The 17,760-nt window shown below is 45.2% G+C and overlaps 1 protein-coding gene across 3 annotated transcripts in view; it reads left to right on the top strand.

Moving 5' to 3' along the window:
• Positions 1-17,760, top strand: part of Nrp2 (neuropilin 2) — a 115,489-nt gene that overhangs the window by 75,625 nt on the left and 22,104 nt on the right. For 2 of the 3 annotated variants that reach the window (XM_027941935.3, XM_071618877.1), the window contains exons 13-15: positions 5,565-5,827; positions 7,352-7,448; positions 8,601-8,621. In XM_027941935.3, coding sequence (XP_027797736.2) covers positions 5,565-5,827; positions 7,352-7,448; positions 8,601-8,621 — 381 coding nt within the window. Of the gene's footprint in view, positions 1-5,564; positions 5,828-7,351; positions 7,449-8,600; positions 8,637-17,760 lie in introns of all 3 variants that reach the window. The other variant, XM_071618876.1, reaches the window with a different exon arrangement.

The raw sequence follows: 17,760 nt of genomic DNA, 5'->3' as shown, positions 1-17,760 counted from the left end.
GAAGCCTTACTTAACCACAGAATGTTCTCTTGTAAAGCTTGAAAACATCCTGCTGAGTTCATCCCAAGTCATGTTTCCTTTAACCGGTTGTTAATTTGAGGACCTTAGCAGAGATAGACTGACCTTGGGAGGCCAGCTGAGGGGCTGACTCATGTTTTAGGTATGACCTATACTAAGAGTCTGTATCTCCTGCAGCACTGAATATTCTTTCAGATGGTTGCTCTAGTCGGAGGGCAAGATGCTAGCCAGGAGATGTGTGTGTTGGACAGATGGCGTGTTTGGCTTTGTGATAGCCAGGAGGAGCAAGCTGGTGATTTATTTCAGGGTTTGGTGAGGTATAGACACAATTGAATCCGTGGCAGTGGGGCCAACCATGGTCACGTGTTCCCGCAGCACTGAAGTGGCTGAAGCCAGATGGACCGTAAATCGCCAGGTGAAATATCAAGAGACCTTTCTAGAGACAGCAGCAGGTTTGCAACGCCTGAATGACCCTGTCCTCTGCGCTTCCTCCCTACCCTTTTGAACTCCTGTTGTTTATTCCCCTGTGATTGTTTTCCCTGCATCGTTGGTGACCACAGATGTTTTGAGTCAAGGACCCAGCGAAGTGTCTCCCGAATACGTCAGGTCCAGGAGGAGAGGGATTGTGTCTCTGGGACATTATTTCTTCACTCTCTCTCAGCAACTGAACGTGTTTCCTTTCCATTGTCTTGTTGTTGGAAGCCGTCCATCGCCGGCAGCACAGCCATCAGCTACAAGAACAAGAAGGCGGCTTCCAGCAGGACTGGTTCTTGCTTAGTCAGTCAGTCTTCGCATTGAGGCAACATCGTGACAATCCAAAGGGCCTTTCCTTAAAGTCCAAGTACATCAATAAAGTAGCCCCTCCCCCAGGCCTTGCCAAACTTTTTTTTCTATCAAGTCCTCAACAGCCTCCATATGCTTAGAGCTTCCTTGATATCTGGCAATGGTGGGCCATAAATTGGAATATTCCAGAACAGTCTTCACTTGCAGCACATGTTCCATCTCAAGATCTTGGTGCGGGCACCGTGGCTTTAAAGAGCTAAAGCATTTAGCTTGGAAGAGAGGTCAGTGGAGACCCACCCCTGTAATCAAAGCCCCGGAAAGGGGACGGTTTGAAGGGACAAAGGTTGTGTTTCCTGGGGAAGCACAGACTAAAGGTCTTAATTCTTCATAAGTAAAAATGTTTTTAAGTCAGAGAACAGAAACTGGCTGTGTTGCCTCAGGGATAGCAGGAGAAGTGTTTAAATAACAGCCAGGGAACTTAAGACCAAATTTAAGGAATTCCTGGCATTTGGGGCTGTGGCCTTGACCACACATTGCCCTTGTGGCCTGTGGAAGCACTTTCTCTGAAGAACTTAAAGCAAAGGGTGACAGTGTGCTTGGGGCATTTTGACCTGCTCCAAGTCATCCCTTGAGGTCCCACCCATGTTCCAGGACTACAGACTATTTTATTTCACTTACTGTAGATGGCACATGACGGCAGACATGTGGTGAACAGTGCAGGTTGGACAACTTGGGGCCAGCTGGTTTCTGGGGTGCAGACAGATCTGGGGAGTCAGTCTTTGTAACAGAAGACATCTTGACTGTCCTCAGGCCAAACCACACTCGCTTTTGAATCTTGGGTTGACCTCGCCAGGTTATTGGTGGCCTTTCTACCCGCTTTTCTTTCCAAATAAAACAAAGGCAGGCATAGGAGGGGTGTGTATTGTGACAGTAGTAATTCGTTGAGCTTTTACTGTGTGCCTGTTACGACATAAAACCTTTCCATGGCTCATTCCATCTGTGCCTCCCCCACAACCCTGTACAGTAATGCTGTTAGTACAGCCACTTTACAGATGGAAAGACTAAGTCTTCCAACAGTTAGTGAGCCTGAGGTCAGGATTCCAACCCAGATGAGAGGCGGTGCCCTGGCTAGTTTACTCAGTCCCATCAGAGTTCAAAACCTGCTTCCATCTCTCTCTGGCAATACTCTAGGTCACATTGCTTCAGTTCTCTGAGACTCAACCCCTGGGGGGGGGGGTTGTTTGTTTGTTTGTTGTTTTGTAAAAGTGGAGGAAATAATTCTGATTGCACAGGGCTAAATTTTGCAAGGAAGATGACATCAGGTAAATAAATTCCCTGTGCAGTGTCTGGTATGTAGTAGGTGCTCACTTTGTTCATTATCTTCTCCCTGTTTTTGTTTTGCTTTGTTTTTTTCCTCCCTTTCCTTGCACTTTTCCTGGTCTGTACCACTCCTTCATGATGTCCCTGGTTCTAATCAAGCTTCTGTCAGTGACAGGCAGGGACATTTTGCAGCTCAGTGTCCCTCTGACTGATGTCAACTGCTAATTCTTTAAATTTACATATCATCTTTCTTCCCTGGAGCTCATAGCACTTAGCAGACAAGTGGGCACAAATGATTTAACTAAGTGAAATCCAGAGGCCTGCTCGTCTGGAGATTCTGCAAACTGGTGGATTAGCTCAGATGTCAGCACTGAATTATGAGCCTTCAGCTGCTCGCGCTGAGCACGCCACCAGCATTAATCCCTGGTCTTGCAGTGGTCCTTTAAATCATGCGTAGTGATTATCATCCTGCTGTGAGAGAGAGGGGAGAAGAAATGAAAGGAGAGGGGAGGGGCTTCTGAGGGCCCCTGGAAGAGGCCTACTCGTGCCTCAAGTTCTAGTAACAGGATGAGCAAATAGAATGGACCCAGATGAAACCCAGTCAGCCCACTTCCTCATAAACCACACGCATTTCACTTACCAAATTCTAACCATTATGCTGTGATTCCCCTGCTGCTTAAGAATGCAAATTCACACAAGTGACAGTATTCCTGCCAAGCAGTTTTCAGGCAGCAAGTGGGTCTTATTTGTGAAACTGTGAAGGAAGAAGGCTGAATAATAACTCTCTGAAATCTGGTTTCCTTTATAAACGAGGTGGAAACAGTAAGTGCTTGGAAGTGACCAGGCGCATAGGAGCATTTGGGGGCTCTCGCTGGGGTCTCAGTCAATGGTGTGCCTCCAGAGGTCACCCTGTTATTGTTGGTGCACCTCACCTTTGAAAGGAGCTGTTGGCTCAGGAGAATGGAAGGATTGTGAAGGAATTATCTGAATCCGAGCCACTGCCAGCGTCTAGCAGATTCTCCCTCTGTTGGGTTTCCAATGGACAGGCTCCTAGCACTCTTTATCCATTCATTTGTTCATTCACTCATTCATTCATGGGAACAAAATTTCCTTGAGTAGTGCCAAAAAAATGATCGTGAAAAAGGAAGGGGGAAGAAGCAGTACCAAACCCTAAATGTGCAAGGCCAGGACCTTACGAGAAACAGTTAAATCATGATGCCTGATAATAGGTAGTTACCTGCCAAAATCCAAAGAAAATGGCCTCCAGTTCTTTTAAAAGCCAGTGAAATCAGTGGTGTAGTCAGTAAACACTGGAGTTGTTGAGAGAAGAAGGGGATTAATGTTGCATGTGCCAGAATGATTAGGAGAGGAACTGGCTAAAGAGACGACGGGGTAGGGGAAGAAATGAAGGAGCAAGGAATTATAGGTAAAAGAAGAAAAGGAAGCACAGGCCCAGTGGGGAAACCAGTTTGCCTCAAACAGAGTGTGGGCTGGGGGGCAAGGCACCTACAGGCAGTTGAAATGGAAAATTGACTGCAGAAAGTTGGGGAAACCCTTAATGAAGTCTGGGCACTGCAGCCTGTCTACCTTGGACAAGTCCCTTTAACCTTTCTGAGCCTCAATTTTTTATCATGTGCAAAGTAAGATTAGTAAATCCCAGTTCACAGGCATATAGCAAGGATGAAATAAAATAATGCATCCCAATGTGCTTTGCAACCTGTAAAGCATTATGCAAATAGGAGTTGTAATTATTATCATTAATAGCGCTGGCAATAAGATCTGATAGGAGAAGCCTAGGTTTGGAAGATCACCGAGTATCTGGTTACAGTATCAGTGTCTCCTCCCTCTGCAGAACTTCATTGTTAAAATTCTCTTCTGAAGATGGGTGCTTCTTAGTTATCTGTGCTGATTTGAGCCTCAAAGAGGTCAGATGTTGTACGTAGGTAGACAGACATGGCTCAGACTGGCGGAGGAGCCACAAAAGGAATCTCACATATGTGCCCTAAACTGGTCTAATTTGATTTCAGGGAAGGACAGCTTCTGAAGCAATAATCCCAGACAGTCTAGCAAGAGGAAGGGGCTTAGATGAGCTAGGGAGGTAGACAGGAGGGCCAGAGAGTTGGGGAGGGAGGAGCTGGTTCTAGGCCAATGATGGGAAGTCAACCACAAGCTCAGCTCTCACAAGGGCAAACCAGTGATCAGGGAGGGTCGTGTGTTGCCTCAGGGCTCTGGAGCCCCAACCTGTTCTTTCCTGACAAGCCCAGGATGGTCATAACCCCTGTTGAGTTAGAAAGCACATGTCTCAGACTAACATGGTTTCACATTAACATGACCTGAGGAGTCTGACATGCCCATGTTCCACGCTGGGTGTGTAGTAAAAATGTGTCCCTGCCCTCTTGCAGAAGTGTTCAGCCCAAGATGCCCCTATGTCTTCAGGGCCAAAAGAAGACAGGGAGATGTCCTCCTCAGATGCACCTTGCCCTCTGTACATGTGGCCAGAGTGCTCTTGAACCAGCAAGTGCTAGTCTCTGCACCTGTGTCTGCAAGACATGGGGTCTGTCAACCACAATGAGAAATCTGTCTTTCACAGAAGTGTCTGATGTATTCAAAATCAATCCTCCAAAAGGGTCAATCTCCAAACATTTGGACTTGGTGAACCTTTAATTTCCCAGAACATGTATATTCTCTGCTAAACACATAGCCTTTGTTATGGCAATAATGACCGTATCTTTATCATTGGAGCTGTCTGTGTCTGACTGCTTGAGAAAGGTCAAGTTCAGCCCTCCCTGGAGCGTACAAGGAAGGGGGTGGAACGTTAGGCATCAGAGTCATCATACTCAGCCACCACCCCCTGTTCTGTTTGAAGCTGACATGGGCTTCCAAGTCACAGGCACAGGAGCCCAGGCATCATCTAGCAGCACTGGCAGAGACAGAAGGTTTTAAATGTCTTCCATTTGGACAGTGCCCAGCCAAGACGTCAAAGGCTTGAAACATAAAACACCTAAGCCAGAGTCACCTCCAATCTAGCAGCCACTTCACCCCCTGGAAACTTTTCCCTTATAATTCAGTTTAGACTGCACTGACCCTTCAGGTAAGCCTAAGATGAGTAAGACATGGACCTGGCCTTAGACTCTAGGGAGCGAAGACAAGCCAAACACAACCAGCCAACACCTAAGACCAGCTACACCACGTGCTATATGTGTGATACAAAGAAACTGATACAGAGAAGTAAGAGATTTAAACACTGAAGAAAGGGCTTCAAGAGGAGAATCAGGGTTCTGAAGACACATTAAGGAGGGGACACAGGACCTGGGGAACAAGGACAGGAATTTAAAAAATTTTTAAAAACCTGGTCCCAGCTTTTTACTGGAGGGGCTACAGCTGTGAACTAGTATCTTTCCCAAGCATTTATCAAGGATCTCTGTTTGGGTTTGTTTTCTCAGATGACAGGAATTTCTTGCGGCTGCAGAGTGACGGCCGGCGAGAGGGTCAGTACGGGCGGCTCATCAGCCCACCTGTCCACCTGCCCCGGAGCCCCGTGTGCATGGAGTTCCAGTACCAAGCCACGGGCGGCCGCGGGGTGGCGCTGCAGGTGGTACGCGAAGCCAGCCAGGAAAGCAAGCTCCTGTGGGTCATCCGTGAGGACCAGGGCGGCGAGTGGAAGCATGGTCGCATCATCTTGCCCAGCTACGACATGGAGTTTCAGGTGGGGTGGTGGAGGAAGTTGGGTGGGGAGATCCGTGGGAATCGTGATCCGTATTTCAATATTTCAAAGGACCGTGCCCATTCATCATTAGGGGACACGGTTAAGCGCTGCTGTTTTCATTGTGCTTCTCAAGTCGCCATGGCAACTAAATGACACTCTTATTTGTTATTCAGAATGTGCCTATCTCTACACCCAGACTTGGTTCTTTGTTCCTCCTATTGCCTTTTATATTGCTGAAATCTTCTCCAACAAATGTTTCTTCTCTCCATTTTATTTTAGATTGCTATCAGGTAGGCTGACAAAGGGACCCAGAAGCCAGGGAAATAAACAACAAACAAACCCTCCACACACAAGGGAAGGGGTGTCGAGCCCCTCAGAATGGAGGAGGAAAAGGGAATGCCCTCCTAGACCTGTCCTGGGGAGCAGGAAGGAGCACAGGAAGGGGGCAGATACAGTTTGCTCTCTGCGGTCAGCAAACCTGAGAGAGTCTTAAACAAGTGGCTTCTCTTTCAACAGCTCTAAGAATTGAGTTATATTATCTCTGTCCCATGGAGCAAGAGACTGAGGCACAGATGGGCACGTGCAGCTGTAGCTGCATCTTGGGTAGGAGTCGACACACTGGATGAGGTGACTGAGAACCAGCCAAGGCATTAACCTGCTCCTCCCCAGACGAGGAGCAGCAACAGATGGCTGGTGAGGCAGCCAACTGCTCGCTCAGCTTGCCAGAGGACATGTGCTCGTTTGCAGAAAGAACCTGGGGAGGGCGAGAATGAGGAGTGATTGAAGACCACAGAGCAGAAAGGGCTTCCGTGGGGAGGTGGGTGGGGAGCAGGTTCCCACTCACTAACCTAATACATGCATTCTAAGTGACCATTTGCATTTTTGTCTAACCCACTAGACAGGGAGTTTCTCTACGCAGAAGTCTTGTTCATGAGATTGTATTATTGTCGTTGTGCCTAGCACATAGTAGGTGCACAGAAGCCATCACTGAAAGGGCAAATTATTTCCTTCTTAGAGGCAATAATGGACCCCTCAGGGTCATAATGCAATGGGACCCACGAGACAAACTTGTATGCTATATTTCTCACTTTACCCACTCCTGCTCATGTCCTCTGAGTTTTCAAATACCTGGACTGGCATTTGAAAAAAAATTCATGAGAAAGAAACTTCAAAAATAGCTAGGGAAAATTTAACCCCTCTTTAAACACTCCTCAATTGTGGTTCTTTTAATCAATGCATCCTAGTTGCTGGACAACAAATATCCATCACCTTGTTATATTTTTTCATTCCCCCCAAATATGCATTTGATTTGAACCAACTCTTTTAAAAATTAAGATCTCTAGAGCTATAGTCATGTGGCCAACAGATGTGTACCAGATGCAATAACACGTGTGTGTGTGTGTGTGTGTGTGTGTGTGCATGTGTGTACATGAATTAAGCTGGAGTTAACAAAAATCAAAAAATCTTTGCAGTTTGGACCAGGAAACTCAAATTAACCATGGCTCTGGTTCTTTCATCTTCTAGATTGTGTTCGAGGGGGTAATAGGGAAAGGACGTTCAGGAGAGATCGCCATTGATGACATTCGGATAAGCACTGATGTCCCACTGGAGAGTTGCATGGGTATGTGACAACTGATTATGCATGGCTCTTCTAAATAAGACCACCAAGGGCTGGGACAGACAAGAAGAAACAAGAGGCCATTTTCAGACCAATCATTCCCCAGTGGGCAGAGCAGGTGGCAAGGTGTGAGAGTAATTGTATCTTGGGCTGAATTCAGGATGGGAAAGTGTGAGATGAGGTAAAAGCTGTGTCCCTGTTCCCAATCAGCCATAGATGTGCACTAAGTACATGAAGATTCAGGGTGCCGAGATCCCATCATCAGACTCCAGTTTTTAGCAAAGAAAATGCTAGAGGACAAGAGCAACTGCCAGTCAGAATTACATGCCAGAAAGGTTTGATGATTTAATGGAAGCCTTCAGTATGAGCTAAAATAGAACACGTGGTACATAAGAGGGATAATACAATTACCAAGCAGTTCTTTTATGTGAATGAGTTGCAGGGCAAAGTATGGCATGTGAAATAAGATGCCACATTTTGCTTTAAAACTAATACCTGTAATGCCCAAGTCCTGGAGCTATAGGATTAAAACATTGCATACCAGGTGACCGACATGGGAGGGACACCATTATGGTCACCTTGGTCAGAAATGCAGGGTAGCAGCCTTCCTGAGGGTATACATTTTACCCAAGGCCTCCTCCTATAGCAGGGGCCACCCCAAGGTTACCTTGACCATCTCTCATCAGAGTCATGGGCACTCCCAAAAGCAAGATAGGAATCCTGAGAAGGAACAGGACTAGAGTAGTGGTAATGAGTTACCAAGTCCTTTTCTTGGCCCACGAGTCCTAGGTTTGTGCATGCCTGCTGATGTCAGAAGCAACTGGGACCACCCCAGTCCCCTTAGGCAACTCTCAGACCTCGGGCATCTAAAAGTAATCCTGGCTCTGAGAAAGTAATCAGTGGTAAGTGACTGATTACAATGCTTTTGGGACCCATTACTCTGGAAGGACTTTGTGTTCCAAAGCAATTTTGAGAATCCTCTCTACCCACCCCAACCCCCGTGATGATGATATGCTAGACAGAACATGTAGAGGACATGGAGCACTTTCTATGGAGTATTACCAAATAGCCTAGTGGAAGTTGTCATTGTCATCATTCATACAATTATTTCTTCCCTTTATCTAACTCAAAATTTTTTTGTTTTTTTTTTTCCAGAACCCATCTCAGCTTTTGCAGGTGAGAATTTTAAAGGTAAAAAAAAAAATAAATTTTTTTTTTTTTTTTTTTTTTTTTTTTTGCATGCCTTTTCCCTCCCCCTTGTGATGTGAATTTGGTGGTGGGGGAGTAAACTTCCAAATTTGACAGAGCTCTCAAGAGCAAATAGGTGCCTCACCTTCCCACCACTAGATGGCACCAGCAACACCTGTAGATTCACGGATTGAGATCCTCACTGTCTCTTGTTTAATTAAAGTTTAGAAACCTATAATAGAGACAAATAGGGTACAGATAAACCTTTCAGCCTTGAATTGTCCAACGGGGAGCAATGAAGCTGAAAATGCAGGAGAGGCGAGAAAGAAGAGGCTATGGGAAACCAGAACCAAAAAAAAAAAAAATGTAGTAAATTAAAAGTGAAATGAGGTGGCAATGATTTATTTTAGCCTGAAGATGGTTTCTTTCCAGCTCCAGGGTACCAAGGCAGCAGTCTCAATTAACCCCCGGTTAGGCGCAGTGGCAGGCAGTCTTGTGAGGGATGGGTGTTAGGAAAGACAGGAGGAGTGGTAATCGTGAGGAGGAAGAGTTGCCAGATTCAGGAACTGGTGTCTTGTAAAGGGACTAAGGAGACACATAGGTGATGGAGTTAGAGCACTTGAAATTCAGGACTTAAAAACAGAAAAGGACATTTTCTCCCTAAGAAAGTAAAGAGAGCAAGGCAAAGAAATAATTTGGGATGCTTGCTTCATCCAGGAAAATAAAAAGTCCTCCAATCTTGGGCAGTAGTTCTATCAGTGCTTTGGTAATACAGCGGGTCTGCATCTCACCCACTTTGCAGTCCACCTTGATGACACTGCTAAATGTCTAATGCTAAACACTTAGGAGCCACTCTAAATGCTTCCCTGCAGTTGGCCTGACAAGCACTCTTGGAGACCCTGACCCCCACCTAATGACAGAGAGTTTTCTGCCTGCAGTTTGAGGGCTGCTGTACCCTGTTTGTACTGGCTGGGTTTAACCCTATAGGTGACAGCATTTCAGAGATAAGGACAGCCATTTTTATATCCCATGTCTAGACTAGTTATCTTTACTCTCGTTAATCTGTCCAGCTTCTGGCTAGAAAGAGATGAATTCCTGGTTTGCCACCTAGGTATATTCCCGGACTTCAAATCATCTCACTTAATTTGCCACTCAGCACCCAGAGCTCTAAGGGGAAGGAGAAAAAGTGACACTAGAGAAGAAAATGAAAAAAATGTATTTTTTTTCCTCTCTTATCCTTCCTCACCTCCCCAAACTTCATGCCACTCTGCATTCCACATTTTAAAGTATTAGTAGTATTTGTGTGCATATATTTGTGCTCTCCGGGTGTGAGATTTATGTGAATGCAAGTCCTAAGTATTGGAAGGAAAGCTGAGATCCAAACTGAACGACTTGGATTACAGTTGAATTCAAGGTCTAACCTTCAGGACCCAAGGTAATGCTCATACTGGGGAAGTGAATCCTGCTCATGTTATTTCACCTGACTTTCTTTGAGTCATTGAGGCTCAAAGCTCCCAGAAAGACTGGGTCAAGGTGTGCTGGCAAGTGCCACAAATGCTGTTCTGTGTGCACACCGTGTCAGGTCATGACTGACAAGTACGGTGGTTAAGGGCTTTGCCTCTGTAAGAGAACAAACAGGCCAGGCGCAAGTGCTTTCCTTGAAGCTGTGTGTACTGCAGGGCTGCACGGTCCAGTTGTGTTTGCTTGTACAAAATATATGCATAAAATCTTATCCAAGCGGCAGTGCTCATTTAGCCAAAATAAACACGGGGCTTAGTAGTTTGAAGGTAAGAATTTCCAGTGTGCTCCTGGTGGGCTTGTTGTGGAAGATGGCAAGCATCTTGGCAAAGAGGAAACCAAGTCTTGGGGAACAGAGACTTGGCCAAGGAACACAATCAAAATCAGAGTTGGAGTTAAGAAGGGACGATTTTGATCACAATGGCACATTTTACATGGAGCTCTGAGCTGGTAGCCAGAATCTAAGGGTCAGGGGTGGCTTCTTCTGGGCTGAGGATTGCTTGATCTCAGCATGTCTCTGTGGGCACTTTTACTCAAGCAAACCCTTCCATTTGGGAGAGAAAGAGGATGTGTGTTCCCTCTAACATAGTAACACATATTCTATTCCTCTCGAGGGCAGAACAGCAGGAACCCTCTGTTGGTTGGGGAAAAAAAATCAGTCTTTCGGTTCAAGGGGAAATAGAGAGAAGTCAGGTCTGGGCAGGCAAGATATGGAAAGTTGATGTTGAAACAGCATTAACAATAGGCAATTACACTGTTAGTATGTTTTTGAGTTGATTTTTTTTCTTTTCCATTATAAATTAACCATGTGACAGAAGTAATCCCATTCATTAGGAGAGATCAATGTATACTCAGTAAATCTTTAGGGAAATACAATAAAAGTAGTCTTTGGATCTGAGCTTATTAGGTATTCTTGATCTTTCATATTTCCAAGTATCTTTCATTTTCTGCTTCTTACTGATTTCTTGCCACGCAGCATTGCCTTTTTATTCTAATCACCTGGATTTTCTGCTTTTTATATACACTTAGATTGTGTATCAGGGTGTGTTAGTACTGAAGGGAAGCCATAGAGAAAAGAGGACCATAGAGAAGGCAGAAAAGAGAAGAGAGAATGAATAAACTGAGTTGTCATGGGATTTTTTAAAAGCCCTTTTTGTTGTTCTTATAAGTCAAATCTTAAACAATGTAGCCTGGGTATGCTTTTTTAATTTTTAATTTTCTGTTTTTTTATAAGCAGTAGCTATAAACATGATGCCATCGTGCATCTTTTTCTAGGATTTGAGCTTTAACAAATTAAAAACTATATAAGGGGAAAAAAAGGATTGAAAAGTGGTGTCATTAGGTGATGGATTATTTCCTCCTTACTGATACTTTTTCAATAAAAGAAAAAAAAATAAAGAAACCAGTAAAAGTACATAAAGTCCATAGTCAAGAGTTCTGTAGTTGTTGACCAGGCGGTTGTTTTTATCAGCTCTCGGTGAAGACCAGAGATTTTGTTCCTGTTGGAGGCTGTGGGCTTTGGCAAGAGGAGCAGAGGGATCTGGGTCTGGAGCTCCAAAGCAGGGCTGCCCTTGTGGAAGGTGGTCCTTGGAGTGGAGGATTCAGAATTTTGGTCTTACACTGATGGATGCTAAAGGGAACATCCACAGTTCCTGTCGATGGCCATGAACATGGATTTGTGTCTCAGATCATTTGTGAGCATGCTGTGCCCCATCTTTTGGGTTTCACTGAGTACCTTTCTGCAGTTTTCATCCAGGTAGAACCAGAAGAAAATGAGTGTTGAGGCTGTCTCATGGACAGAGAGGGAAGTGGTCTTAAAAGAGACCTCTTTGAGCAGACTGGCAGCTGATACTGTGTCTGCCTCAGGTTTTAAGTTCTATTTATTTGGTACATACTGGCCAATCTCTGCATGTTTTTCTAATTTTTTTTTATAAGCAGTAGCTATAGACATTTTGTGCTTTCACTTCTTTTTCCATCTGTAACCTCACCCTGCTACTACCTGCCTCCCAGAGTCTTTGCCACCAGTCCCCCAACTCAGGATGCGGGACCACAGATGACCTTTCTCCTTGGATCCACAACCTGTCTACTAGAAGCACTTCTGAAACACAGAGAGGGTTAAACACTATGCTTGCACGTAGTCCTCTGATGAGAGGCAGAGAAGTATTCCTAAACCCTGCCAGGGTTCCAGATAGGCAGCTGTGGTGTGTGAATCCTCCTCCCCTCCCCACCCCCCAGCTTCCAGCTGCCAGATTAAGGCTAGGTGTTGCTGAGCAGGGAAGGATGGAGATCAGAAGTGTGAACCGCGTAACTGCTTGGCAGCCATCCTTGCTCAAGGGACACAGATTTCTTTGTGCAGTTGACTTGTGCACACTGCCCTTGCCTATCACAAGGGCTGGACACCTCCCCTCCCCACAAGTTTACAGTTAATCTAAACAGCTGCTGAGGTCTAAGGGCAGAAGAAAATGGTTTTTGTTGACTTCTTTTCTCTAAGAGCACAAAGGTCAAGCCCTAGTTGAAAGAAGGTAGCATAAGTGCCCCCAGAAAACTGAAAGGGGTCCGAGACCAGCCATCCAGGATTCTGAATTTAGAGGCATTTTAGACAGACGGGGGACAGAGGACAGAAAGGGGGACTCACATGGTTTCAGCCAGCTCACTGAAAACCCCCAGCGATCCTTTCTATACATGTCTCATAAAACAAATGGAAAGAGTCATTCCTCAGGGATGCTTTGTACTTTAAGATCCTTTCTCCAAACAAATCAGAGGGCATGACCACATTCTTCTACTATCTTCTATAAACTTTTCTAGAGGAGCCAACCTTTTTCTGTTGCTTGTTTAATCGCACAAATTAAATAAACCTTTTATTTGAAATGGCCCTCTTCGCCAACACTTCATTTTCAACAGGTACATAAAGGACTCCTCAGACAGGCCAAGCCTAAAACAGTTCTTATGCGCAAACAGCCTTTTCTTCTGAGCGAGAAGACTCACCAGTGGTGTCTTTCAAAATGTTTCTTTGGGGAACCTGGGTGACTACTCCAGGTCCGGGTGGCATTCCATGAACACAGCTGTAGGAGATGCTTTCTCTTTTCAGGGACTGAATGGGAACCTGGCTTGACTGAGACACGCAGTCCTTAGACGGGTGCAGGCAGAGTTGAAGGGGGGAGAGAGGGCTGCTTCGGGTTCCACCCCTGCTTGGTGAGAACAGGGGCCTGCAAATTCCTCCTGTAAATATTTCAGGCTTTCAAGGACATAACAGTCTCTGCTGCAAGCACTCAGCTCTCACTGTGGCTCGAAAGCAACCGCGGGCGATAGGTAAACAGATGAGGATGGCTGTGTTCCAATAAAACTTTATAAAAACAGGCAGTGCGCCAGGTTTGGCCCATTAGGCTGTAGTTAGCTGACCCCTGGGTTAGAGCACAGGCTGAGGATTCAGACCACCTGGTTCCAGTCCTGGCTGCCACTTGGTAGAAGCCTGCAATTCTGAGGGCACCGAGCCATCCCTGGGGCTTCACTGTGGGCTACTCTGCCCTCCTCAGTTTTTTACCAAGTGAAACCAGAAAATCACTTATCCTCTCAAGTCCTCATGTCTCCCATTTGCTGATCATGAGGAATAACAAAGGTTCATGTGAAGACCACAGACCAATGGCCAACAAAAATTAAAATGTCTGCTCATTCCAGCTCTTGTGACAGGCACATTTCCAAATTGTTTAGGAAATTGGTAGCCATATTTGCAAATAGAAACGAAAGGAACATGACCTAATGTGTGAATTCTTTTTTTTTTTTTTTTTTTTTTTTTGCCTATCCATGGCTTCTCAGAATTCAAATTCTTTGCATTCACATTGCTTTTCTCTGAGGAGCTCAGAACTTTTCCAGTTGGGAGCCTGCTTAATCGTGCAAATACATTTGGAGTTATTGACTACTTACATATCTGTTTCTCATTATCTCAAACAACGGAAAAATTTTTTGGAGAATTGGGGGTGGAAATTAATGAAAAATAGTTGGGGCATTGAAAGCATCATCCAAATGCAAAGAAAAAGAAATGATGAGAGTAAGTGATAGAAGTGGGAATGATCAAAGGGGACGTTAGGAGCATGTCATCAGGCCTGTGCAAGGCTGAAGTCTCAAGGACATTCTCTCTCCCAGGTCCCTCACCCAGGGTCCTCTGTTGTAAAACAATGGCCTAGTCACCCCATAGGGCTGAGGGGACTAGTGGGGTTAAAGTCGAGCTACTCATTAACCTGGGCACCTAGTATAAGTGTCTTCTGCCCAAAGTGGGGACCTTTATCCTTCTCCTCATAGGAGCACCACAGGCAGAATCTCTTGCACTTTCTGAGAATAATTTCTTTTAAGTACCAGGAGTAGGTCATCAACATTTTTTAGGGAGTCTGAACATTGGTCCAAAATATATTCTTCCATCCTTCTACCCAGCCATCAATCTATCTATCTGTCCATCTATCCTCTGTTTCATCCATCCTTCTGGCATTCATTGAACAGCTACTGTTGGTGGGGAAGTTGCTTTGGGTAGGGATTGAACCCTAACTGATTTATCACCTTCTTCTCTGTAACTGGTAAACCACAGTCTCATCAGCACACAACCTTTCAAGGCTGAGCCACAGTCCAAACAGCACAGTCCACCTGCCTTTGAGAGTTGACTCTCTTTAGCTAGAGAATGTTCTAAGAAACTTCTGGCCCCCCCAAACTTCAAGTCACCCCAAAACTGCACATTAAAGGATGAGGAAAGCATTGTTGTATCCTCTCTTTTCTAATCTTCTTAGTATTAAAAGAACAAACTCACACAGTATGGTTTATCATGTGTGCAAACACATGTACAAGGAAAATGTTTAAAGGGCCAATATAATGTACCCAAATGGCTTCTGTCACTCATGTTTTCTACATATTGGTAATTTTAGGGGAAGGAGCATAGGTAGGAAAGGAGAAAGATGGTTTTATACCTAAAGTGGAGTCTGTTTTCAAAGGCAGAGCACAATCTGGTTCTGAATATATAACCCACATGTTATATTTAACCTTCCCCAGCAAGCAGGAAGATTCTCCCTACTCGCCCCAACTTTGCCTCTATCATCAGAAACATTTTAAGAGTAGCATTAAGGGCCTGGCTCGGTAGCACACACCTGTAATTGCATCTGTTTGGGAGGCTGAGGCAGGAGAATCTCAAGTTCAAAGCAAGCCTCAGCAAAAGCAAGGTGCTGAGCAACTCAGTGAGACCCTGTCTCTAAATAAAATACAAAATACGGCTGGGGATGTGGCTTATGTGTCAAGTACCCCTGAGTTCAACCCCCAGTACCCAAAAGGAGCATTAAGGTCTCAGACCCAGCACTTTGAGTCTTGGCTGGTGTATTTAATGTTGGAAACCAGCATTTTGACCGAAGGAAAGTAAACCTTTAAACTGAGACCACCTGGTGATAACAGAGGGAACATGAGTAGTTGAAACCATGTTCTGCTTGACAAAAATTGGTGCTCCTGCCTTTGGGGCCTGGTCAGGTGTTTTAAATGGGAACTTAATCACCGTGGATTTACCACCTCCCTTTTCTCTGAGAGGCAAGCTGCAGTCTCATTAGAGGATGGCCCTCACTATGGAGCCAAGTCAGAATCAGGGGCAAACCTGGGGATACCTCGTGGGGAGAAGAGTGATGGCTCTGAGGAACTCCATGCCCACCCTGCACTGTGTTGCTTCCCGTGCATTCTGTGAGCTCACATGAAAATCCAGCAGCAGGGTGGTTGCCAGGCAGCAGATACTCCTGGTGACCTGAATCCAGAGTTGACACCAGTTCACTGTGACTTGCAAGCTGGCCACTTCAACAGAACTGTTTTCAGCGCCTTGCTTTCTCTTTGTCTCCATTCTGTTCATAATTTCCAATGCGAGGACACATAAAAGAGACAGAGCGTCCTTTCATAGCTACAATAATGAAATCGTTAAAAGACAGAAAAAGCTTAAGGACAAAGAAAAAGAGAGTAGGTGATCATGTGGGAGAAGACGAGATTGCAAAAGAGGTCTTGGGGGACCATGAGATCTTTTCTGCCCGAGAGGCACTAGGAACCTGCACCTCAGTGGAAGGGAATCCCCAAACCCAGAGGAAGTGGTGACCAAGAGCTGACAAGTTGGGCAGGCTTTGAAAGATTTTTCATGGGAAATGTCTCATTTTTCTGTCCCTTCTGAGAAGATGTTAGAAGTTCTGACACACCTCTCAGCTATTCCCAAATAAAAGAGAGGCTTGTGAGGGTTCAGGCCACTGGAACTGCAGAACACTGACTCAGAATGAGGCGTCTGTTTCACACTCGTATTTTATTCACTGAGCATTCCTTGGGTGCCCTCTTTCACATACCCTCAGGAAACACCAAATCGAGAGTGATTTCCTCGGCATGAGGAGCTCAGAGTCTCATGGGGGAAGACAGGAAATATAAACGAGGCCTTGACTACATCCCAGGCAGAGGTGCTCCTCACAGAGTAGGACACATGAAGAGACAGGAGGGTCTCCTTCCATGGCTCCCCTCCTGGAGTCCCCTATGGGTAGAGAGGACACATTTTTCTGGCCACCAACACTCAATGCAAGAATCTAGAGAGGCATTTTTCTTAGGTTAAGCCTACACCGTTTTTCAGAAGTAAAGATCCTGTCTGGCTTTGGCAAACTCAAAGGCGCCTAGTCCCTTTCTGGGCCAGACTCTCAACTGATGTAAATCTTTGGGAGAATCAAGTTGTAGCACTGTTTTGCATCAAGTGGGACTCTAGCCAGTCTTTCCCCCAGAGTTACCCTGGGCTTAAATCTACTACAGCATCTCCATGGTAACCAGAGGCCGCCAGTGAAGTGGCTGCCTTCTAGATCCCCTGCCCCGCCCCTCCCTGCTCTGTCTTTCCCATGATTGAGAAGGATCTCACTCTGCTCTCACTTACTCTTACCCTCACGTGCCCGCAATCGCTTTGTGCCCACATTTTTTGGTTGCAACTTCCCTTCTAATCTGCTTTGTAAATCCTCCATCCAATTAAAAAAAAAAAAATGAAGATGCGTTAGTCATTGCTTGACAGTGGTAATTGACCTGTTTAGACAAGACCAGGCCGATTTCAATGGACACAGAAGCCTTGGCAAGCCAAAGTGGAATTTACCTTCAAGTCTAGCCAGCCTAATTAATACATTGTTTGAGAAAGCTGGCCAGCCAGACCAAATATGGTATTTCCACAACCTGGAAGGAATCTGCCCAGATAAACTACCCTGAAGTCATTTCAGCATCATTTTCTTGTGTGTATTTGCATGTGTGTGTGTGTGTGTGTGTGTGTGTGTGAGAGAGAGAGAGAGAGAGAGAGAGAGAGAGACGGAGAATGACAATGCTTCTCTATTTTATAGAGTAATTGTGGATAAACAGGAAAAAATAGCTTTGTTATCCATACTACTCACCAACTGGATATTGGTTTAACCTCTCTGAGCCTCATCTGTAAAATGGGTGTAAGCTACCTATCTCATAAAGGGGATGAGTAGAAGATAATAGCGATGGTTTGAAAGTGCGCAGCACACACTAGCCCCCTGACCCTCCCCGTGCGCCCCAAAGCATGTATGTGTTTCTCTTTCTCTCTCTTCTCTTTCTCTTTTATTTATTTTTGAAT

The sequence above is a fragment of the Marmota flaviventris genome, chromosome 11 (assembly GCF_047511675.1).
Source record: "Marmota flaviventris isolate mMarFla1 chromosome 11, mMarFla1.hap1, whole genome shotgun sequence".
NCBI classification, from domain to species: domain Eukaryota; kingdom Metazoa; phylum Chordata; class Mammalia; order Rodentia; family Sciuridae; genus Marmota; species Marmota flaviventris.
This window is presented reverse-complemented; position numbering and strand designations above follow the sequence as displayed.